This window comes from Leptonychotes weddellii, chromosome 16 (assembly GCF_054177405.1).
Source record: "Leptonychotes weddellii isolate Sample4059 chromosome 16, ASM5417740v2, whole genome shotgun sequence".
NCBI classification, from domain to species: domain Eukaryota; kingdom Metazoa; phylum Chordata; class Mammalia; order Carnivora; family Phocidae; genus Leptonychotes; species Leptonychotes weddellii.
Window position 1 is genome coordinate 30,968,808 of NC_138384.1, and position 25,091 is coordinate 30,993,898.

At 47.1% G+C, this 25,091-nt stretch overlaps 1 protein-coding gene across 1 annotated transcript; it reads left to right on the plus strand.

Annotated features, from left to right (window-relative positions):
* The first annotated feature begins 863 nt into the window (after positions 1-863).
* CBLN1 (cerebellin 1 precursor) lies at positions 864-4,294 on the plus strand. Its single transcript, XM_006730391.3, has 3 exons — positions 864-1,128; positions 1,273-1,392; positions 2,646-4,294. Exons 1-3 carry the CDS (start codon positions 865-867, stop codon positions 2,841-2,843), a joined length of 582 nt encoding a protein of 193 aa, XP_006730454.1. The 5' UTR covers position 864; the 3' UTR covers positions 2,844-4,294.
* Positions 4,295-25,091: the final 20,797 nt, after the last annotated feature.

The window sequence follows — 25,091 nt, forward strand, 5'->3', positions numbered from 1 at the left end:
GCCTGCGCCCGCTGGGGGGCGCTCCCCTCCCACCCCGCGCGCCCACACACAGGCGCCTCACGCGCCCGATTCTATTCCCGACCCCGGGCGCGCGCGCCGCCTCCTACCTGCGGGCTGGCGATTGGAGGCGGGCGGAAGGGCTGAGGGGGCTGAATAAGACGCTGGCATGAGGCGGGAGGCGAAAGAGCGAGCGGCCGCGGCGGACAGTCCGGGCACGGGCGCGCGCGCGCGCCCCCAGTCCTCGCTCCCTCAGCCGACTCCCGGCCAGAGCCCAACCCTGCTGCCGCGCGCCGCCCGCCTCGCCGCGCCTAATAACAACGGCGCCCGGGGTCAGGTGGCCGAGCGCGGACAGCGCCGCCATTGGCTCAGCGGGGAGCGCGGCGCGTTAGGATTGGTTGGAGGGCGGAGCCTAGGCCGGTGCGGGGGCGGAGCTGTGGAGGGAGGCGGGCTAGGAGGCAGCGGGGGCGGGGCCAGGCAGCGGTCCGCGCCTTTGTGCCCGGCGCGCGCTCTCCGCTGGCTCCGGCTGCAGCGCCGGCTGCATCAATAATTCAGAGCGGCGGCGGCGGCGGCAGCGGCGGGTGCGAGCTGGAGGCGGCGGAAGCAGCGGGGACCGAGCGGCAGCGGCTATGCATCCAAGTACGGCTGGGCAGCCGCGGCACCCCTGAGGCCCGGGCGGGGCTCCGGGAGCAACGCGCGGGGGGCACGCTTGCCTGGGAGTGCGAGGAAGAGCAGTAGTGTCCGGAGCGGCGTCTGCGAAGCTTCGAACGGAGCTGAGGAGGGGGCTTCGGAGTGGGGCTGGGGCGGGGGGGGCGGCTGGCGCAAGCAGCCCCCGGGGTGGGGGGCGGGGTGGGCGCCGGCGTCGCGATGCTGGGCGTCGTGGAGCTGCTGCTGCTGGGGGCGGCGTGGCTGGCGGGCCCGGCCCGCGGGCAGAATGAGACGGAGCCCATCGTGCTGGAAGGCAAGTGCCTGGTGGTGTGCGACTCCAACCCCACGTCCGATCCCACGGGCACAGCTCTGGGCATCTCTGTACGCTCTGGCAGCGCCAAGGTGGCTTTCTCTGCCATCAGAAGCACCAACCACGAGCCGTCCGAGATGAGTAATCGCACTATGATCATCTACTTTGACCAGGTGAGTGCTCCATGCAGATTGGTTTGCGGGGCGGGGGAGAGGTGGAAGGTTGATGTTCGATTCACTCCACGGCTCTGCAGAGGCTCGGGGACAGGAGTTCGGGACTGACTCTTGCCTACTCCCTTCGTTCCTGTCTCTTTATAGGTACTAGTGAACATCGGGAACAACTTTGATTCAGAACGCAGCACTTTCATCGCCCCGCGCAAAGGGATCTACAGTTTTAACTTCCACGTGGTTAAAGTCTACAACAGACAGACCATTCAGGTCAGCCACCGCCTCAGGGTCGGGCCCCGGCTGCGTAGGGGGCTATTAGCCGCAGGAGTGAGCGGACCGTATTGGGGTGGGCGATAGAAGGGGCAGCTGCATGTACCTGGGGTTGCTTGGTTGGACGAGTAGCAGGGCCTCACAGTTCTGTGGCTTCAACTGTTTCTTGCTTCTTTCGCCGGCTCTTGGAACCTAGTCCCCTTCCCACACAGAGTTTCCTGCCTTCACCTTCTGGGCCCCTCCAAAGAGGTTCTCCCCCTTTTCGACGGGACTGCAGGGATTTCCCATGGCGGTTGCTGGTTAGCATCAGAGACAGTTCCCTCTTCCCAGCAGCTTTCTGCGACCCTCGCCTTCAGCACCACAGACAGTATCCCCATTTTCTGTCCCAGCTGGGAAGCCTGGACTCCTGTGTGGGTGCCTTCAGCACCAAGCTCAGGGGGGGCTCCTGGCATCCCTCTGGGGACCGACTCTGGGTTTTTGAACCACCAGTGCCTGAGCCCAGGCGGTTGAAGGGTGGAGAAAGAAGGGAGGGGGTATAGTGCTACTCCCTCTGGGCTCCAGCCGCGCTCCAGCCGGCACTCACCGGCTTTCCAGATTCCCGAAGGTGTCCAGCTTTCCTTTGGGCAGATACAGAAGGCAGGATGCACGGCTGGTGAGAGGGCGCTGGGCCTTTGGCTGCTGATGCCACGGCAAGGGCAAAAGCAGGCAGTGGTGGCACGGCTGGATCTGGGATAGGAATTGAGCCGGGTTTGGGGATGAAGCACAGAGTGCAGCGCTGGCGAAATTTCTCATCAGCCAGAACCCTCGCCCAGCTTCTCCACTTTGTCTCCACAGTTCCAGGCAGCTAGGACCAGGAGGAACCAGGGTTTTTGTTTTGTTTGTTCTCCCGGAAACTCCAGTTGCCTGAGTTTCTCTTTGAAGGGGGGGGGAGGGGTAAAAGTATCAGGACACCTGAACTGCCTACGGGTTCATTAAACTGGATAAAAGCGCAGTCGGGACTTGCTTGGCGAGCTCAAGGAATGAAAGTGACTCTCTTTTGGGGGGCAGGCCCTTCCTGTCACCCAGTTTGGCTGTCTTTCGCCCCACTGGACCTTCAGCAATAAGCGGCAAAGCTCCTTTTTCTACCCCCACCCCTTTCCACCATGTTCCCAGGCCTTTATGGCTGCTAGCCAAGTGGCAAAGGTTCGCGTCTTTACCGCCGCTTAGGTACCCGCCTAGGTTGCTCCTCTGAAGCAGGCCTTTCTCTTTCCCAGGTGAGCCTCATGTTAAACGGGTGGCCGGTGATTTCAGCCTTTGCTGGTGACCAGGACGTGACCCGGGAGGCCGCCAGCAATGGAGTTCTAATCCAGATGGAGAAAGGCGACCGAGCATACCTCAAGCTGGAGCGGGGGAACTTGATGGGGGGCTGGAAGTACTCGACCTTCTCCGGATTCCTGGTGTTTCCCCTCTGACTGGCTCATCGCCACCGGAATGGAGGCAGGGAGAGGGCGAAGGCAGGAGGAAGGCAGGAGGGGGAATGAGAAAGAGGCTGAAATTTAGAGGACGAGAAAGCGGCACGACTTGAAACTTCCTACATGTTCCCCAGCTGTATCCGGGTAAAAGGTGCGCGCGGGTGGTCGGACTACTCTGTCCGTTTCCTCATTAGGAGAAGTAAATTCCGCTTAGCTCTGCGCACTCCCATTTCCAAAAATAAACTCGTCTCCCCCATTCCGGTTGAAGTAATCAAGAAAGACTGCCTTGTCATTGTTTCTACCCCCATGTTCCTATTCTCTACAATTTATACAAAAGAAACTTTGATTTCACTGTATAATGTGAAATATGTTCCTCCTCAGACCCCTCTGAATCTTTCCACCTGCTGAAATCTAATATGCCCCTCCCCTCTTTTTAGTTTGGAGAGGGGATAAGGTTTTTGTTTTGTTTTGTTTTGAATGGGGGAGGTAGTTTTAATTTGGCAAATATTGCTCTTAAAACACCGCTCAAGATTTAATTAGCTGAAGATACTTTGTGTCCTCCGCTGCTTGTTAGCAGAGAAAGGACTCACCTTAGGGGTGACTGGTTCAAAAATATATATAAATATATATCATTTGTATTCAAAGAACTCTTCCCAGTGGAAACTGGCTGTATTTCCGTATTTCTATGTCCTATTCGGAGTGATCGTGAAATCTAAGGCTGCTTGATGTCTTGATGCTTGTCAATGCCCTCGTGTTCTGTGGCTCCACTAAATGCCAGGAGGTTCTTACGGACGCTTCCCCATCCTCTGTAACATACGTGTGAATAGCCAAGATTTAATTTTGCTTTAACCCAATAAGGTTGAAGTGGGACTTTTATTTTTCTGGAACAGCTTTCTAAACTCCGCATCTTTCCCAGCTGCGAGGTTTGGGGGCGGGCTGTGGAAGGGCGAGGCTCAGAGGCGCGGGAAGTCGACTTGGTGAAAACGCAACCCTTGGTGAGAACGCAACCCGGGAAAGGCCGGGGCTCGAGCGCATCCTTGCGAAGCCGGCCTGCGCTCCTTTTTGCGCCAGGCCTAGAGCCAGCCCCGCGTTCGCCTGTGCTCCCTGCTTTGGCCGAAATCTTGTTAGGCCCGGCTCCACTACCGGCCTGGAAGCGAAGTCTGGATTTTCCAAAGTCCAAATGCATCAGGAAGAATCCCAATTGGAGGAGCCGGCACGACTCCCAAGCCTCTGCCCCTGGATTTCCCCACTGTCCACCCCACAGTTCCCGAAGCAGCGAATGTTTTATACCACCGCCTCTGAATCCCGAGTCCGCCTGCCGTATTACCCGGGCGCCCAGGACCTGTGATTGCGCTCAATGCAGGACTTTCATTTAAGAGGTTCGTCCAGGAGTTTTGATTGTATCGGAACATAATGTGAAAGCAAAATTGAAATAAACGACTTCGTTTTAAGTCTGGAAGTATGACCCAGTCGCTTCAGCAGCGGGGAGGTCGGGCGCCAGGAAGCGGGTGGCTGCCAAGGGCCTGGGGGCAAGAGTCTGGGCCTGGATAAGCACCTCTGGCTTTGATCCTTTTAGAAGTTTTTTCCTAGCCGAGATTCAGGGGTGAATTTGATTGGCTTCTGGGGGGTGGGGAGAAGGGGGGTAATAATAGCACAATAAGCAATGTTTCTCGTAATTCCTGCGGCTCGTCTGATTGAAATTCACCGAGCACTCCGCCTTCCTTGAAACGCGGACCTGTTCCACCTCCGCACTTAATCCAGGGGGCACGCAGCCCTAACCCTGCTCTCCGAAGCCCCAGCGGCCCGAGGTCCCCAGGGGGATAGCTAGGGACTTCAGGAGTGAAGAGTGCTTTTCTCTATCTATCCCACAATTCTCTCCCCGTAGTCAGTTCCCAGGGAAGTGGGGATGAGGTGCAATCCTGAACCCTAGAGAGATTTAAAAAGAAAAGCTATTCTTTTTAAAAAGGGACACTTTAAAAAATGCTTTCTCTGCATTCTTCCGGTTGGGAGGGAGAGATCACGGAGAACTGGAGTCTTCGGCAGAACTAGCTCCATCCAACTGTTCTGTTCCTGAACAGCCAGTCTGCCAGGCATGCACCCACGGTGCATCAGGTACTCTCCTCTCCGCCTAGGATGAGGGCTCATGGGCCCTGCTGGTTGGGTAGTCACGACCCAAGGAAGCAGAGCCCCTAACACACCGTCAGCTTGCTTGCTGTGGGTGGTTGGTCACCCCTCTTCCTGGGGAGGGTACCACCAGCGTGTCTGTCCAGGCTTTGGGACCACCAGGCTGTGCTCCAGCTGGGTGACTTTGGCAAGTCCTCCTCTGGCCTCAGTTTGCCCAACTTATAAAGACAAAGAGGAATTAAAAAATCTTCAAGAGTCCCTCCTGCTCTGAGATTCCAGCCATCCTCTGTTACTTGAACATGGGCTTGCAGTTCTTTGGCCTGGGTTTAATGAGTCCTGGCTGTTACCTGCAACTGATCTGGCTCCTGGGGGCAGTCTCCTGAATGCTAGGCCTGAGGCTGGGGTGGAGGCAAAGAGGAAGCCTGCCTATCCAGGAACTCAGGCTCACCTGGAGCCCCAGCTCTGAAGCCCGGAAGGTGAACCAGAAGGGAGAAAGTGGGCCCCAAGAGGGACAGAGAGGGGAAATTATCCCTTAATTCTGTCCTGGTTCTAGCTGAGGGAGGGCCCCTGTCTTCCCAAAGGTCTGATTTTGGCATTAGAGACCCTTCTCAGACTGGCTCCAGCCACTGCTGATCCCTTCCCTCTGCCATTTGTTGAGCCCATCTCCCACTCCTGTCTTCATGCCTCTGCACCTGCTGTTTCTTTGCTTCAATTGGAAGCACCCTTTCTCTCCTCTGCTTTTCAAAATCCTGTCTTTCTGGGGATCTAAGCAGTTCAAGTAAGAACCTGCCTCCTCTGGGAAGCCTTTCTGTAGCTGCTTTTCCAAGGTTCACTGGCCCCTCCTCGCTCTCCCAGCAGGCCTTGTTTGGCACTGGTTGGCAGGGGAGATATCTGGGCCTGGGCCTGCCTCCCGCTCTGCAGTGGGTTCCAGGAGTTAGTGGTACCCACTCCAGCAAGCTCTCAGAAGTGCTAAGCAGGCAGTCCTGCCCCAGAAGCCCCAGGGGAAATGTGTTCTTCACCCTCCCCTAAACCGCCCTTATCTTCAGGCCTGAGACTCCCATCAGTCTGGGTGGAGATGTGGACAGCTCTCCCCAGGGACCTAGAGTTGGAGTTAGAGGCCTCACTGGGGCAGGGCACTTGTCAATTGGGCCACCTCCCTCACCTCTGGGATAGAGGTGGGGGTGATCATTACCTGTGCCAGAGGCAGGTGAGCAAGCTTCATCTGAAAATTGTGCTCCAGCTGAGAGGGAACCAGGTACTCCTAACTGGTGTGTTGGGTACTGAGAGGGATAGAGGAAAAAAGGCCAGCGGCTCAGTGGAGACTACATCCCTGCCCCCAACCAGAGGCTAGGGAGGGGGCCCATCCTAAAACCTCCACCTCACCGTGGTTCCCTTTAATGCTTCGAACCTTCTAGGCCCTTTCAGATCTGGGCCGTGCCTCCTGCTTTCATCTCATATAAACCTGATCAGAATAGAGCCTGTGGGGGTTCAAGGACTACCCACCCCCTCATTCAGCCTCCCTCTCAAAAGTCTCAAAGAATCCTCCCCTGCCCAGGTCTTCTTGGTTACTTCCTCCTCTCTCGCCTCCTGGAAGCCTTCCTCACCCCGGAGAAGCAGAGTGATTACCCCTTCCTGGCCTCCCTCTTTGCAGCGTGGTCTTTCTTACCTCCCTCCCCCAGCCCCCAACCCCAGTTTCCTGCGGGCTGCAGCAGTGTTAGGGGTTTCGTGCGGGGGGAGGTGGGGACTCAGGAGGTTTCTAGGACCCAACGAGCCCAGACCTGACTTCCAGGCCCGGGTTTTCCGGGCGGCGCCGAGTGCCTGTAGGAGCCTCCCGGCCAGCGCGGAATCGCTGGCGAGAAGCCGGAGTCACTCGCGTGTGCTGTCTGGAGCCGTCCCGGGCTCCGCTAGGTCCTGCGCAGTCCCCTAGCTCGCTCACACGCCCGCCACGGCTTCCACCGTCCCCAGAGCTGGGAGCCCCCCCAGGAGCTGTGCTGGAGCACTAATGCTCCAAACCCGGGTGGACCGGCTCCTAAAGAGAACAAAATGACCCAGCTGGAGAGGGAACCTCACCCCACTCTTTAATTGGAGCGAAGGGGCGGGACGCTCCCGCGGGTCCCAGGCGGGGTCCTGATGTCTCAGGCGGGGTCCTTGGCCCCTTCGGACCAAGTGGAGGATGAGACACCATGCGCTGCGGACGCCGCCTGCTACTCTGCCCCTGACTTGATGTGCGACCCAAGACTGCTCCCCTCGTCCCCCCCCCCGCCCCCGCCCGCCACTTCCCTGTCTGAACTTTTCCCTCAACTCCCAAGTGAGAGGGGTGGGCTAGATGTCTAGGGTTTGCTCTGAGACATCTTTTCGGATAAACGCGTCGGTGAGTCTAAGCCTTCCGCCTCCCCGCAACCAGCCATATAACTCCAGGCGTGCGCTTGGTCCAGTCCTTGTCACCCCCGCTGGCTTTCAAACAAAACTGAAACCTATTACCGACTCTGACTCTGCGGGAGGCCAGCAGTGCCCTGGAACTGGGAGGTCAAGCCTGGAGGGAAAGCGCAGGTACACCTTCCTTTGAGCCAATTTAATTCGGAGGAAAAGGTTTCCCAGGGGCGATTACAAAGGTCTCTTGATCTCTTTGCACAAACCTCCTCATTGGAGATACATCCACACTCTCTGAGCCTCAGTTTGCTCATATTTCAAATGGGGATAGTAATGCCTTCACAACAGGGTGGTTGAGAAGACTGCTCTAAAAGGTATGAAAATGCTCAGCGCTGCCCTAGCCCTACCCATAAGTAGGTGCTGAATAAATGGTAGCAACAGTAAGGAGCAGTGGACACCTGGGGCATCACCCTATCACAGAAGCAGGATATAGGGGAACATCTGTGTATTTATCAAATAAATAATAAAACTAAAACCAGATAGGAAGAAGGACACAAAGCAAGTGAATGGTAGAATTAGGATCCTACAGCCTTTGTTTTCCCTGCACACCTGTCTCCCCACCCCCCTCTAGTCAATAACGAGAACAGACACCTGTATTCCCTAAGTGTCTTTCATTTCCATCCCTGTTGCTCATATATTTGCATTGGCCACTATGGATGAATATTCTCTGGTTTTATGTCTGAAGGCTGTCCCCGTTAGGGATGAGCCCTGTTTCCATGTCTGTGTCCCTTCAGAGGGTGAGCCCCTCTAAGGTGGGTACCGCATCCTGTTCATCTTGCTTGGCTCAGGGCCTCCCATGGTGCCTGGCACAGAACAGGCGTCTGTGATGGTGTCATGAATGAAACCAAACTGTGCCTGGTGTGATTGCAGGACATTGACCCAACCAGTGAAACTGCCCTTCAGGGGAACTTCCCAGATCCTTCAGTCCTCTATCTCCTCCTCAGTGGCAGGAATGCTGACATGGAAGTGCTTTCAGACCCTGTGCAGGCAGAAAAACCTTCCCAGGCACCTGTACTTACTCTCACCTCTCCCATTTTATTCTGAGCTCAGCCTGCTCCCCAAGGAGTCCCAGCTTTGACCATGGAATAGCAGCAAGCAGGGACAGCAAGGAAGAGGCCAAGATTAGATGTATGGGTGGTGTTTGAAGTTGTTGCTAGGTCTTCTGACTGGAAAAACACTTTTAACTGGGAACATACTTCAGGCAGTAGTGAGGAGACGCAGTGTAGCTGAAATCAAGAAGGAGAATTTCATGATTATAAAGAAAGGATTTCCGGTTGTGTAGTCACAGCCCAGAGCCTAGGGAGGTCTTTGTTCATCTTGCTAAACTCTGAAGAGGTCTGGGAAGAGGTGCGGGGAGGGACCAGCGACTGAAGGGATTGACCCCCGCCTAACCCGAGCAGGCTCCAATCTGACCTTCAAGGCTTCACTTGAGCTCCAACCACCTCATATGCACAGCTGTCTCTGACCCCCACGCATCAGGACCTCACTCTCTGCTGACCACCTGAACTCTCCTATTCAGATGACACCCTGACCACAACTCTGCTGGGCACTGAGCTCCATAAGGATAAACCCTCATCTGCTGTTCCCCACAGAGCACCTAGTGCCTGGTACAGTGTCAGGGCTGGTAGATGCTCTATAAATGTTCCTTGAATGAATGGGTGAGTGAACACATGAATGGGTGGGCAGACAAAGGGAGGGATTGCTGGTTGCATCATGAGTGTATCTGCCTGATCCACCAGACTGTGAACTCTGCAAAGGTATTTACCTTGTTATTGGCTTAATTTACATCTTCAGTGCCTAACACAGTGCCTGGAATAGGGTCGACATGAAAAGTGTGTCTTGAATGGATGGATGGATGGATGAGGAATTATAGTATTCTGGCAATGAGATTCCTTGGACTGTGATTCTGAAGTGCAGGCCTGGCATGGTGCTCCTCTCTAAATCTCCACCATCACCCCAGACAGCCTCATTTATTCTAGAATGGAATGGAATTGTACCTGTTGTCTGGAGTTGACCTTATGGCACAAGTTGTCCTTGATGCTGTTGCCCTGCCCCAGCCCCAACACACACCTTAGAGGGCAGGGATCGTATTTTATTTTCCTTAAAGGGCAGGAATACCCTCCCTTTCTTCCAACACCTAATGATATGATTCAGTATTGATTGATTGGTTGTTTAACCCAGGATCAAGCCATGAAGTCTCTGGAAATGGGTGGAGTTGAAGCCCTTGATTATGGTGGTAAAGCCCAGAAGGTTTTTCAATGGTGCCAGAATAGTGGCAAGATGTTGACAGTAGCCACACAATGCCTTGCCAATGAGGGAGCTGGTATTTCCCCAGCAGACCCTGGTTTGTGGCTAGACATATGGTCTCTGGGTTTTTGTTTTAGCTGAAAGCAGGATGACCTCTGAAATCCCCTCACAGCTTTGGGTTCTGCTGCAGACCATGGAGGTGGAGTGGGCTCAGTTGGTTTCCTCTGAAGAAAATCAAGGATTCCGCAAATCCTCCTCCTTCCTCAGACCCAGTGTCCAGCTGGGAGTTCAGCCCAACAAAGAGTTCTCTAGAATGCTCTGCTAGCCAGCAGCAACCTACTTACTCAGGTGAGGCTCCAAGAGCCTTTTCTTCCATCATCAGAAATTACTGCCTACTTTCAGGGAAACTTTCAAAGAGGGAAGAGGGAATTACTAACAAAGGAGAGGCAACTGGGCATCTCATTCTCCTCATTTAAAAAGAAGCTGTGTGCTCTGCCCAGATCTGGTATTGGATATACTCTCCTTTGTATTCTGAGAGACTCAAAAATAAACTCCCCAATGTGTACTTGTGCTGAGAAGTTCAGATGATTTTATAATGACTGAGTGGCTCCAAATATGCAGCTGATGTGGAGCCTGCTATTTTACTAACTCATCTTGATCAAAGTTGGTCAATTTAGGTCTCAGAAATATTCCACATTCTCTCTCTCTCTCCCTTTCTCTCTTTTTGAAGGAGTTCATTTCAGGTAGATGGATTATTTACTTATTCTGAAGATGCCAAGGGAGAGGGCATGTTAGCAATACCAATTGAGCTGTGGGTGCGGCTTACAGCTCATCCTTCATGTGGCATCTGAGTGTCTGGTGCTTTTCCTTCCTTCTCCTCTGGGCTCTTGGATGCTGGCCCAGTGGGAACTTGCTTGGCAGGTTCACCAGCATGTGGGCCTAAATAATCTCCTGCATCAATCTGAGTGACAGTGGTACTCCTTGAGGCTGTAAAGTTGGCAGCTGTTTTCTTCTATTGCCTAAATGTGTCCCTGTCTCTGTCATGAGAAGCTGGGGTCCAGGCTGAGGGTAGAAGCAAGTCTGTTCCCCCAGGATTGAAACTAGATGACCTCTAGGATCCCATTCCAACTGGAAGCCTATGAAATGCAAGATTCTCTGGATGTAGTTGGGGTCTTTTGAGTTTCCAGCTTAAAACTATCCCCAAAATCCTACCTTCAAGGCTTAGCCAACAGGAAAACTATGTGGTGACTAGCTTTTGGAGCAGTGCTATGAATCTTCTTTCCCTCTTAATTCTCTCTCCCATCAGTAGCCTGAGTGAGCTTCTCGAGCATAAACCAAACCACACCACATGAATCCTCTGCTTGAAATCATCCATTGTCTTCACAATGCACTGTGACTTCTTATAGTGGCTTGCCAGACTTCCGTGATCTGGTCCCTATTGACCCTTACAACATCATCTTCTGTTGTTTCCCTCTACTGCAGAGTAGCTCATTCCATTGTTAGTTCCTATAATATGCCAAGCTCTCTCCTGTGTCAGAACTTTTGTACATGTTGATCTTTTGGGGGTAAGGAATACTCTTCCATCCCCATGCTTTGCATGGCTAGCTCCTCTTTCATGTTTCAGCTGGCCACCCCGATAACTCTCTCTGATACTGAGCTGTTTCCTCTCTTACCAGTTGAGCTTCAGTACATCTCCCCAGAATGCTCATTTACCTGTATACGGTCTCTCCCTCCCTGGAACAGGAACCTAGTCTGTCCTTGGTGTTACCTTACCCTTAGAGTTTGGAACAGAAGCTGGAATGGTAGGGGTTTGATTCATATACAAACAACTGAATGGCAAATCAGCCATCCAACCATATTTCCCAGAGATCAGGGCTTCTGCTCCATCAGGGCAAAGCCATTTTCTCCTCAGTTAGAAGCTCAAGGGAGCCACTAAACATGTCACCTACCAGAAGTCATATCCATCCAGAGGGAAAGTATGCTGGAAGCCCTGAAGTCAATGGTGGGGGCTGGAAAATTGGTCTCTTATCATCCACAGGCCCAATGAGTGAGTCTTTTGCTTGTTAATATCTGTTGTTAAAAATGCTTAATTCAGCTAGCCTTGCAGTTGAGCTAGGGAAAACTGAAGTGAACTGTGGATTATTGAATTTTTCCCACTGAAGTTATTCTGCAACAGACAAGCACAAACAAGAGAACGAGGAGTAAAGGACCTTGGTCTGGGGCAGGGGTGAAAAGCAGCTTAGATGCTGTTCCCGGAACTGTAACTCTGCTTGGAGAAAAGAAGGGCAATGAGGTGGGGGCTGAGGGAGGAGAGTGAGGGCTGGAGAATCATATGCACACAGAGAAGACAGCTTCTTAACTCTCCCCAAGATGGGAGAAGGGAGCATCAGGGGCAAAAATGGCAGCAATGTGAGTCTAAGGCTGTTGAAAAAAAGATATATGTGCTCAGCCTGCCGAATATCCACCACAGAAGTATCCAGGTAGCCTGGAGTTGTCAATCAAACATTTATGCAGCAATACTTAGCTCACAATCATTGCGCACATGCACAGCACAGGCTGTTCTGGACAGGTCCTATACAGAAACCCAGGCAGGGGGCCTGCCTTGCCCATGGCCCAGCTGAAGGGAGTATAGTGCAGAGAAGGATAAGAAATTAGGGTGAAGGGCTTGGCTGTCTGTCTTGTTTGCTTTAATTCTCTCCCTCCCACACCACTGTGGACTCCTCATGGACCAAGTAAATTTTCATGACCTTTGGGTTTCAGCCTCCTTTATAGGGTAGAGTGGGGGGTGCTGGTTAAGGAAATAGCCTTTGAATAAAGCAGGGCTGGTTTTGAGGGCTGCCTTTGTCACTGGATTCATCAGTACTCTAGAAACTCAACTCAAACCACACTTAGCGCCACCTTCCCCAAGTAATGTATTGGCTTCCATAACTTAAAAAAAAAAAAATTCAAGGATGATTGACTTCAGGTGTGGCTGGTCCAGGCCACTTAAACAATGTCAACAGAGATCTGCCTCTTTTCACATCTGGATTCATTTCCAGGCCCCCAAATGGGGCAATTTATCTCCAGCAGCTCCACAGGCCTACATCTATCTATCTGGTTTCCCCATTAGGAAGAGAGCCCTTTTTCACCAGAACTCCAGAAAAAAATCCAGAGCTGATGAATATCAGACTGAATTAAGTCAGGTGCGTTGTCAGAACCAGTCTCTTTAACCAGAGAAATAAAATGAGCTAATTGACCAGGTATGGAGCCAGGTTGGAGGTAGAGGTGGGGAGAGGCAGGCCTGTCCAGGGGCAGCTGGTACCAAAAAAGGTGGAAATCATGTGGGTGAATAAAAACAGTAGATGTCTACTACTACAGCTGCTCCTCCCTGGCTGTGTGACTGAGTAAGGGGCTTAATGTTTCTGAGCTTTGATTTCCTCATCTGTTAAAATAAGATAAGCAATGATATTTAATTCTGTTAGGATTAAGGGGGTAATACCTATGAAAGATTTAATAGGGCAAAGGACATAGTAAGTGCAGAGTAAATAGTAGTTATTGTTATTGCTCCCAAGACAATTTTTGTCCATGTACCCTGCCAATGTTATTTAATTATATCACAAATATATCTCTTTTTTTCCCCTGGAGAGAGCACAAGCTCCTTGTGGCCTAACAATGCTTATTGCATTCAGATCATCTGGGGATCTTGTTAAAACGCAGATTCTACAGTGTTGGCAAGGATGTGGAGAAAAAGGAACACTTGTGCACTGTTGATGGGAATGCAGACTGGGATAGTCACTCTGGAAAATAGTATGGAGGTTCCTCAAAAAGTTAAAAATAGAACTACACTACAATTAAGTAATTGCATTACTGAATATTTACCCAAAGAATGTAAGAACACTAATTCAAAAGGATACATGTACCCCTATGTTTATAGCAGCATTATTTACAGTAGCCAAGATATGGAAGCAGCCCAAGTGTCCATCAATTGATGAATGAATAAAGAAGATGTGGTATATATACACAATGGAATATTATTCAGCCATAAAAAATGTAATCTTGCCATTCGCAATGAGATGGATGGAGCTAGAGAGTATTATGCTAAGCAAAATAAGTCAGAGAAAGACAAATACCATATGATTTCACTCATGTGGAATTTAAGAAACAAAACAAATGAGCAAAGGGGAAAAAGAAGAGAGAGAAACAAAGCAAGAAAGAGATTCTTAACAATAGAGAAAAAATAGATGGTTACCAGAGGGGATGGGGGTAGGGGATGAGTTATATAGGTGATGGGGATTAAGGAGAGCACTTATTGCAATGAGCACTGGGTGATGTATGGAATTGTTGAATCACTATATTGTATACCTGAAAATAATATAACACTGTGTGTTAACTAACGAATTAAAATAAAAAGTTAAAAAAATGCGGTTTCTGATCCTTCAAATCTGGGTTGGGGCTTAAGATTTTCAATTCTAATAAGCTTTTTAGAATTGACTCTTTTTCAAGAATTTTCCAATTCTAATAGTCTTCGCAAAATTCCATGTGATGAATTCCAGACCACACTCGAGTAGCAAGGACCATGTATATCCCACAGTTATTCTCAAATACCAGTCAATAGATGTGTTGTATCAGAACCACCTGGGTTATTTTTTTGGGGGGGGAAGAGAATTTACTGGTGTCTCACATAACGTAATAGAGACATAAGTATGAGAGACAAAGATTACATCAGGCATAATTTGGTCACTAGTACCTGATCACCTGGTCACCTGGTCTCTGTCTCCCTCTTTCTTGTGCTTAGTTCATTTCATTCCTCACATTCACATTATAGCTGCAGAAGCTCCAACCCTTTCATTGTCTCTGCTTCAAACTCTCCATCCCAGAAGTCTTTGCAAAATTCTCATGGTATCTCATTGGCTCTGAAGGGGTTCCATGCTAATCTCTAAATTCATTTCTATGGAAAGTCAGTGCAGGCTCTGATTGGTCAGGACTAAATCTTATCCCCCCTGTGAAGTCAGAGTCTGGGTCTCTTCACTGAAGCATCTAGAATGAAGAGTGTGTATTGTGTGTGTGTGCAGGAGGATTTCCAAAATAAAATTGAAAGCTAGCACAGAAAGTCAAGGGCCACCCAGCCTCAATTCCAACCCCAGGACTCTTATGTCCAACTTTTCGCATAGCTAATGGGTATCTCAGATATGACATGTTCAAATGGAGCATCTGATCTTTTCTCCCCATATCTACTCCTTTTAATTTTTCTAATACCAGTTAATGGCAACCCCAATCTTCTGATAGCCCAGACCAGAAAGCCTGGCATCATCCTTTACTCCTCCTTCTCTCTTATACCCAACATTTAATTCATCAGCAAATCCTATCAGCTCTACCTTCAAAAAAATCCAGTAGCCATCTAATCCAGGCCAGGAGCTTCTTGTCCTTGGACAGTGGTAGTTGCCTGGCTTGTTCTTTTGCTGCCCTACGTCTATTCTCCCCCCAGCAGCCCCAGTACGATCCTGCTAAGATATGTCAGATCATGGTGCTCCTTTGCTAAAATTTCCAAATGGGTTCCCTGCTCATTTAGAAAATCTAAACTATTTATCAAGGCCTTTCAAGATGTGCCCCCTACCCTACCCTGCCCAACTACTTGCCTGACCTCATTACCATTCACCTGGAAGCTTGTTAAAGTGCACCTGCCAATTCCTGCCCCAGATATTCTGATTTGGTAGTTCTGGGCTGGGTCTGAGGGTTCTGCATTATCACAAGTGCCCTGTGTGATTTTGATGTGCAGCCCAGTTTTGCAAACAACTGCTCTCAACACCTAGCCTGGGCTAAGGTATGGAAAGAGTGAACAAACATCTGCTGAATTAGCATGTCATCTTCCCTTTGTGTGTGGTCTTCAGGCTGAAGCAGAAGTGATTGGGGAACAGGGTTACCTATAATTTCCTGTAATGAAATCTGATTATACATAGTTTGTTACTTCTATAATACTGAAGAGATCACTTGAGAAGTGTAATTAGCATCAGCTTGCTTCACGGGAGAAGGGGTGTCCTGCCTGTGCTGGTGTTGGCAAATGTGTTTGCCTCTCTGTAGGATGCCTGGGAGGCTGTTTGGTGACCACATCCTTCACTTTCACTTAATGGTGACAGCTCACTGCAGCCCATGGTGTTTCTGCCTGGTGTCTGCACTGATAATGAAGGCGGCTTCACCAGAGCCCTTGTACAATCTGTCCATGCTGGAGAGCCTGCCTGCCTGACTTGTGTCATTTTAATTTGGCCCTTCACACTGCCAAAGTCACCTTGCTTGCTGTCCCTTTCTGCCTATTGCCATTCTTGGGCCTGACTATCTCCCGAGGTGTGAGCTCCCAGCTGCTTCCTTTTCTCACCCCTACCTTCCGGACCATGCAGCCCCAGCCCTCTTGACCTGGTCTTGGGGGCCCCTACCCCACCTTCCACCAGCTCCTACAGCTGTCCCTGTGACAGGCTCAGAGCTTCCTGCTGCCCTATTTTTATTAGGATGTCAGATTAATTTCCAAGTGTAAGAAAACCTGCATCAAAGGCCCAAGTCCATAATCTTCTCATTGGAGCCTCAACCTGGAGTTCTGGGAAGTGTCTATGGGGACACTTTGGTTGTAAGAAACAGAATGGGCTATTTTAAGCAGAGGAGGAATTTCTTAATATACCTTATGGCAGCAAAGCCTGGAGAAATAGGCTCAGGAAAAGGCAGGAAGTAAGACAGCCCTGAGGGGAGGGTCTTGGGAGCAGGCAGAGACTTCAGGAGACCACCTCCAAGATGCATCGGTGATAGTAATTTCCATTCTTGTGTCACGAGGCTCAACATTTAACATCCTGGAGAAAGGATTACCTCACAAGCTCACCCCTCATCTAGGGAAGCACTGTGCATCATGATTGTCCATCATACCAAGGATGTTGATAACGCAGCTGAGAGAGTTCCTCAGGATGAAGCATAACCGAGGTGTGGGCTCCAGAGCCAGGCTGCCTGGGTTCGTATCCCAGCTCAGCCATGATTCATGGTGTAGCTCTCAGCAAGTTATTTATTTATTTTGGTCTGGGCTTCAGTTTTCTCATCTGAAAAATGGGGGTAATAATAATATCTACTTCATCAGATTCTGGTGAGGCTTAATGAATGAATATATGCAAAACACTTAAAATAGTGCCAGGCACACAGTAGACGATCAGCATTAATTACCACTGGTAAGACCAAAAGGAGGGGGTGTGGCTGCATGGATGCTCAGAATGCTCTCTCCATAGGATTTTTGTACATCCCTCCTCAACCTCTAGCTCGGATTTTCTTGTGGTTTGTCACCGTCTCCCCCAGTGTAGGTGGTACCTGGTTAGGAGGAAAGAAACCTCAGGAACTTCCTGGCCCATAGGTCCCATGAACACAGAGGGACAGGTCAGGACAAAATATTGATCAGCAGCATAGGCTTTAGAGGCAACTTGACCTTGTTCAAATTCCGGTTCTGCTACAAACAGGTGTGTGACCTAGGTTAGTTGTAGAGTGTCTCTGTGCTGTATAGAAAGCAGGATAATAAAAGCCTACTTCTTTGGGACGGTCCATCCACTCAAGCCAAAAATAGTTATTGAGCCCCTACTAGGAGCCAAACATTGTTCCAAGTGCTGGGATTACAGCATGAACTAAATAGACACACCCCTGCCCTCGAGAAAATAGGCATACCTTATTCCAGCTATCATACAGTTGCATGATTCCAGAGTGATAGGACGATGGAAGAACCACCTGCATACAGAACTGTGAGCTATGAGGAAGTCTCATTTTGAGCTGAGATTTGAAGTGTGACTGGGAACGAGCTAGGCCAAGGCTGGGGGGTGGGACAGAGCACAGCATTCCAGGCAAAAGAAACAGCATGTACAGAGCCCCCAAAGCGTAATACATCACAGTTCTGTGGAAACGTTGGGAGGACTGATAAAGGGCCAACGCTGCCCCAGGTCAGGGAGGGAAAGGGAGTCTGTCTGGCCTGGAAGGGGACAAGAGTGGAGGCAGGTGATCCAGTGACAGCCATTCAGGCTTAGGGATAGAGATGGCTAGGACTATGGCAATGACAGTGAGGTTGGAGAACAAGTGGATGGATTTGGGAGATATTTGGGAGTTAAATCTTCATGATTAATGGTGGATTAGGATACAGAGGTGAGGGAAAGAGGGTGTCAAGGGTGTTCTCTTTGATTTCTCCAAGATTTCTGGTTATGCTATAAGATGGCAGTGTTGCCACTCCCAGAGAGGAGAGCTGGATCTGGGGGCAGGAGGGGGTGCGAGGTCAGTATGGGGCATGTTGCACTTGAAGTTCCTTTGAGACATCATACATCAGTGTCATATAGATAGCTGGATATCTAGGTCTGGAGGCCAGAGGACAGGTCTGAGCTCGAGGAATAAACTTGGCCCTCACAGGCATTAAGCTAAGTCAGGAGCCCTGAGAAGAGATGATCTGGCTGAGGAGAGACCCGGAGACAATTTGGAGAAAGCTCTTAGAAAGTGTTGCCATGTTACAAAGATTTAAATGATTGTTGAGCACATGTATGTGTGGACACGTGCACACGAGTACATGTGTATGCATACATGTATGTGCGCGTGTGTGCTCCTATATAGCCAAATCTCTCCTCTTGGGGCTGCTGCTGTGACTGGCTTCTGGCAGGGTGACTTTCACCTCATATTTGCTCCTATTGTCACCTAATAAAGGCTAAGATCCAGAAGGGGCCACCCTATGGTGGGGAGAGGAAAAGGAATTGGTGAGGTATGAAGGTGGTCTTACGAAGCTTCTTTCACCTACACCCACCACACATGCAACTCAGACCTGACACTTTGATTGAACTTAAATTCTTTCTTTCTAAGGGCTTCCCTAGAAGAATTATGAGCCCAACTTCCCCTGACAACACCAGGGGGAGGATGATATTGGCAATGGCATAAAAGCAGAGGAGGGAGGGAAGAGCAAAAGAGGAGCATTTATCCTGAGCAGGGTCCTGAAGCACCAGACACCTTCAGAGAGAAACCAAGGGTTTTAAAAATAGAACTACTACACTGCCTCAGGCAAGGAAACAACTCAGACTAAAGTCGACCTTCCTGATTCTAAGCAACTGATCCCCACTGAGGCAAAGAAGGCCCCTGAGCCCCAAAGAGGAGACGGAGGGCAGCCGGGCAAGAGGAGAGGGGCTGTAATTGGACTCTGGGCCCGAAGCTTTGTCCTGAAGTGGCCAATGTACTCTCTGCCTCTGAAGAGAGAGCAGGTCCATGGGGCACGTGGGGCCCTTAATGCAGACAGCAGTGTCTCCAGAGATGGCAAGGCAATTGGCAATAGGGCAAGCTGTTTCTGGAAGAGACCAGAACATCTGCATGCAATCACAGGTTACTGTCTATAAAACCGTTCTCAGAAGGTACAATTCCCCTTCTTCAAATGATGGCAGGGTTACAAAGTTAAGGATAAGAGCAAAGTTAAGGATAAGAGTTAAGGATAAGGTGCTCTGGGGAGGCTGAGGGACTGGGGAGGATGTAGGCATGGAGAAATGCGGCCAGTGCTTTGGTAGGGAGAGGTACCAAGCCCCATGGGAGTTTGGAGGAAGCAGAGGGCTTCAGAGAGAATATGACTTTGTTTTGTTTTTAGTAGACTTTATTTTTTAGAATAGTTTTAGACTGATAAAAAATTTAAGAAGATAGTACAGAGAATTCTCCCATACCCTCTTACCCAGTTTCCCCTAACAGATTAACATTAGTATGGCACATTTGTCACAATTAATGAACCAATATTAATATATTATTATTAACTAAAGTCCATGCTTCATTTAGATTTCCATAGTTTTTACCTGATTTTTTTTTTTCTGTTCTGGGGTCCCATCCAGAATGATGCATTATATTCACTTGTCATGTCTCCTTAGGCTCCTCTTGGCTCTACCAGCTTCTCAGAACTTCTCTCGTTTTTGATGACTTTGACAGTTTTGAGGAGTACTGGTCAAGTGTTTTGTAGGATACCCTTTTATCAGAATTTGTCTAATATTTTCCTCATGATTAGAGTGGAGTTACGGGTTTTTAGGAGGAAGACCACAGAAGTAAGTGCCTTTTTCATCACGTTTTATCAAGTGTACATCCCATCAGCATGTTTTATCACACTGACACTGACCTTAGTCACCTGGCTGAGGCAGTGTTTGTCAGGTTTCTCCATGGTGAAGTTAATCTCCTTCTCCTCTCCAGACTGTATTCTGGATTTTTAAAAAGATTTATTTATTTATTTTAGAGAGAGAGGGAGAGCGGTTACAGCGGGGAGCAGGTAGAGGGAGAGGGAGCGAGAAAATCTCAAGCAGACTCCCTGCTGAGTGCGGAACCCAGCATGGGGCTCGATCTCATGATCCTGAGATCATCACCTGAGCCGAAATAAAGAGTCGGATGCTTAACTTGACCGAGCCACCTAGGTGCCCCTCCAGACTGTATTCTTTGGAAGGAAGTCAATATGTACAGCCCATGTTTAAAAAGTAGGGGGTTATTCTTCCTCTTCTTGAGAGCTGAGTATGTATCTACGTGAATTTTTTGGAATTCCTCTGCAAAAGAAATTTGTCTCTTCTCCCTCATTTACTTATTTATTCAATCATTTATTTATATCAGTATGGGCTCCTGGATATCTATAGTTTTGGTTACAATCTAATACTACTTCATTTTGTTGCTCAAATCATTGCAGCTTTGGCCATTAGAAGCTCTTTCAATTAGTTCCTGTCTCTTTGACATGCCCCCTTTGACATACATTTTTAACTTCTTCACTTTTTTGGTACTATAAGATGCTCAAGGCTCATCTTGGACATTTCCTGCTCCAGTCCTAGAATCAACCATTTCTTCAAGGAGCTCAGGTTCCTTTATTAGAATGGTATTAGAAACCAAGATCTGGGCACCAGGTGTGTTCATTGCTACTGGGGTGTCATTGTTTCTGGGCCTCTCAGCTGACAGAGCAAGAAAATGTATGTATGTATACTAACCCATGCATATACACACATTTGTAACTATTTCTCTATGTAACCATTTGTATCTATATTAAATGAAAGGTGAGTTCATACTACTGTCTCTAATCTGTTATCAATCACATGGATCACTGTGGCCTTCTCTTGTTTGTATGTAAATTCCCACACTAACAGTGATAAACTTGACTCACCCAACATCCATATACTTAGTTGTTCGATTCCAGTATACATTTATAGTGGTTTCAGAATTATTAACCTAAGTGGCTGTATAGGAAAAAACTTTATCAAGTAGAGCACAGTTCTTACGTGAAGTTCTTCTTGCCTTTAGTTTTACAGACTCCATTCATTTCCAAAGTTACTTAGGTCAGCACCTTTTCTGCCTCCTCTTCTCTGAGGTTGTTCCATACATTTGTAATAGAGGTAGACTCTTTTGTCACAGTCTATAGTCCTTCCTGTAATCTCCCAGCCTCCTAATCTTTAAAATTTGTATACATTAAAGTTCACTCTTTGTGCTGTAAACTCTTATGAGTTTTAACAAATGCATAATGTCATGTATTCACTATTAAAATATCATACAGAGTACTTTCACTGCTCTAAAAATCTCCTGTGCTTTATATATTCATCCATTCCCCTTACACTCCTCCAACTCCTGAGAAAACACTTTTTTTTACTGTCTTTATAGTTTCATCATTTACAGAATGTTGTATAATTGGAATTATACAGCATGCAGCCTTCTCAACTGGCTTCTTTCACTTAGCAATATGTATTTAAGGTTCCATGTCGTTTCATGCTTGACAGCTCATTTATTCTTATTGATGAATAATATTCTACTGTATGGATGTAGCAGTTTGTTTATTCATTCACCTATTGAAGGGTATCTTGGTTGCTTCTAGCTTTTGGCAGTTATGAATAAAGATTCTGTAAGCATTTGCATGTGGGTTTTTGTGTGGACATACATTTTAAAATATTTGAGTATATACCTAGGAGGACAATTGCTGGATCATGTGGTAAGATGATGTTTAGTCTTGTCAGAAACTGCCAAGCTGTCTTCCAAAGTGGCTGCACCATTTTGCATTTCCTTCAGCAATGAGAATTCCTGGGGCTCTGCATCATCACCAGCATTTGGTATTGTTAATTTTTTGGAGTTTTGCCATTCTAATACTTGTGTAGTGGTTCCCAATTATTGTTTTAATATATAATTCAGTAATGGCAAATGATATTGTGTATTTTTTTAAGATTTTATTTATTTATTTGAGAGAGAGTGAGACCGAGACAGAGCACAAGCAAGTGGGAGGAGGCAGAGGGGAAGGGAGAAGCAGGCTCCCCGCTGAGCAGGAAGCCCTATGCGGGACTCTATCCCAGGGCCCTGGGACCATGACCTGAGCCGAAGACAGACGCTTAACCAACTGAGCCATCCAGGCGCCCCTGATGTTGTGTATTTTTTTTAATATGCTGGGTTTCCATTTGTATGTTTTCTTTAGTGAGGTATCTGTTCAGATCATTTGCCCCTTTTAAAATTGGGTTATTTGCTGCATTATTGTTGCATTTTAAAGGTTCTTTTTATATTTTGGATACAAGTTCTTTATCAGATATGCATTTTGAAAATATTTTTTCCCAGTCCATGGCTTGTCTTTTCATTCAGTTCACTTCTGAAAAGCATAAGTTTTAAATTTTAATAAAGTCTAACTTACCAATTTTTTCTTTCATAGTTTGTGCTTCAGGAGTTATACTTAACTTACCACCAGATACACAGTCACCTAGAATTGTTTTTTTAAAAGAAATTTTATAGTCTTGCCCTTTATATTTAGATCTATGATCCATTTGGGGTTAATTTTTGGAAAACATGCAAGGTCTCTATCTAGATAATATTATATGCAGCTGGCTGTCCAATTGTTCCAGGACTATTTGTTGGAGAGATGATTCTTTGTTGACTTGGCTTTGCTCCTTTGTCAAAGATTGATTTATTATATTTGTGTGGGTCTACTTCTGTGCTCTTTATTCTGTTCTATTAATCTATGTGTCCATTCTTTCACCAATACTACTTTGTCCTGATTATTTTAGCTGCAGGATTTTTGTAAATGTCCTTTATCAAATTGAGCAAGTTCTCCTCTATTCCTAGTTGCTGAGAGTTTTTATTATGAATGGGTGTTGGATTTTTTCAAATGTCTTTTCTGGATCAATTGATATGATCATATGATTTTTTCTTCTTTAACCTGTTGATGTGGTAGCTCAGAGAGAGGCTTGGGCATTCTAAAAATGAGAGGGATTATTTTAACTGATTTTTGAACGTTGAATCAGGCTTGCATACCTGGAATAAATGCCACTTGATTATAGTCTATAGCTTTTTTTAAAATATGTTGTTGGATTAGATTTGCTAATATTTTATTGAAGATTTTTGTATCTATGCTCATGAGAGATATTGGTTTGTGGTCTTTATTTCTTCTAATGTCTTTGTAGGGTTTTGGTATTAGGATAATCTGATCTCATGGAATGAGCTAGGAAGTGTCTCCTCTGCTTTTATTTTCTAGAAGAGATTGTAGAGAATTGGTATTACTTTTTTTTCTCAAACCTTTGATAGATTTCACTAGTGGAACTATCTGGGCCTGGTGCTTTCTTTTGGAACAGTTATGAATTATTTGTCAAATTTCTTTAGTAAATATAGTTATTAATTATTTATTAAATTTCTTTAGTAGATATAGATTATCTATTCAGATGATCTATTTCTCTTTATGTGAGCTTTGATAGCTTGTGTCTTTCAAGTAGTTGGTCCATTTCATCCAAGTTATCGAATTTGTAGCCATACTTATTCCTTTATGATTCTCCTTAATGTCCATGGAATCAGTAATGATAGTTCCTTTTTATTTCTATTAGTAATTTGTGTCTTCTCTCTTATTTCTTATTGAGCCTGACTAGAGGTTTATCAATTTTATCCATCTTTTCAAAGAACCAGATTTTGGTTTTGTTGATTTAAAATTTTTTTCTGTTTTATTTATTTCTAATCTAATTTTTATTATTTTTTTCTGCCTTTTTCTGGGCTTAAATTTCTTTCTTTCTATAGTTTCCTAATATGGAAGCTTAGATTATTGATTTTAGATCTTTCTTCTTTTCTTTTTCTTTCTTTCTTTTTCTTTTTTAAAGATTTCATTTATTTATTTGACAGAGAAAGACACAGCGAGAGAGGGAACACAAACAGGGAGTGGGAAAGGGAGAAGCAGACTCCCTGCCCAGCAGGGAGCCCGATGTGGGACTCGATCCCGGGACTCCAGGATCATGACCTGAGCCGAAGGCAGTTGCTTAACCAACTGAGCCACCCAGGCGCCCTCTTTCTTCTTTTCTAATACTTGCTATAATTTATTAAACTATAATGTTATAAATTTCTCTCTAAATACTGTTTTTACTACATTTCACACATTTTGATAAGTTGTATTTTTACTTTCATTTAATTCAAAATATATTTGAATTTCTCCTGAGACTTCTTCTTTAACCCATGTGTTATTTAGAAGTGTGTTCTTTAATGTCCAAATATTTTTGGGATTTTTATTTTATTTTATTTTTTAAGATTTTATTTATTTATTTGACAGAGAGATAGAGCACAAGTAGGCAGAGTGGCAGGCAGAGGGAGAGGGAGAAACAGGCTCTCCACTGAGCAGGGAGCCTAATGTGGGTCTCAATCCCAGGACCCTGGGCTCATGACCTGAGCTGAAGGCAGCCACTTAACCAACTGAGCCACCCAGGTGCCCCTATTTTTGGAATTTTTAAATTATCTTTCTGTTATTGATTTACAGCTTAATTTTATTGTTGTCTGAGGACACATTTTGTTTGATTTCTTTTTTTATTGAAGTATAGTTGACACACATGTTACATTAGTTTCAGATGTACAATATAATGATTCAATAAGTCTAGTTATGCTATGCTCATCACAAGTGTAGCCATCATCTGTCACTATACAATGATATTCCAATACCATTGACTATATTCCCAATACTGTACATTTCATCATTGTGACTTATTCATTCCATAACTGGAAGCCTGTGTGTACCTCTCACTCCCCTTTACTCATTTTGCCCATTCCCCCACCACCCTACCCTCTGGCAACCACCAGTTTGTTTTCTGTATTTATGGATCTGTTTCTGCTTTTTGTTTGTTTATTTGTTTTATTTTTTAGGTTCCACTGTAAGTGAAATCCTATGGTATTTGTCTTTCTCTGACTGATTATTTCACTTAGCATAATATCTTTTAGATTCATCCATGCTGTTGTAAGTGGCAAGATCTCATCCTTTTTTTGTGGCTTAGTAATATTCCTCTGTGTGTGTGTGTGTGTGTGACATCTTTTTTAAATTTAATTTAATTTAATTAATTTATTTTTTTCATGCAGAACGTGCCCTCTTTAATACCCATCACCAGGCTAACTAATAGTCCCACCCTCCTCCCCTCTAGAACCCTCAGTTTGTTTTTCAGAGTCCATCATCTCTCATGGTTCCTCTCCCCCTCCGATTTCCCCCCCTTCATTCTT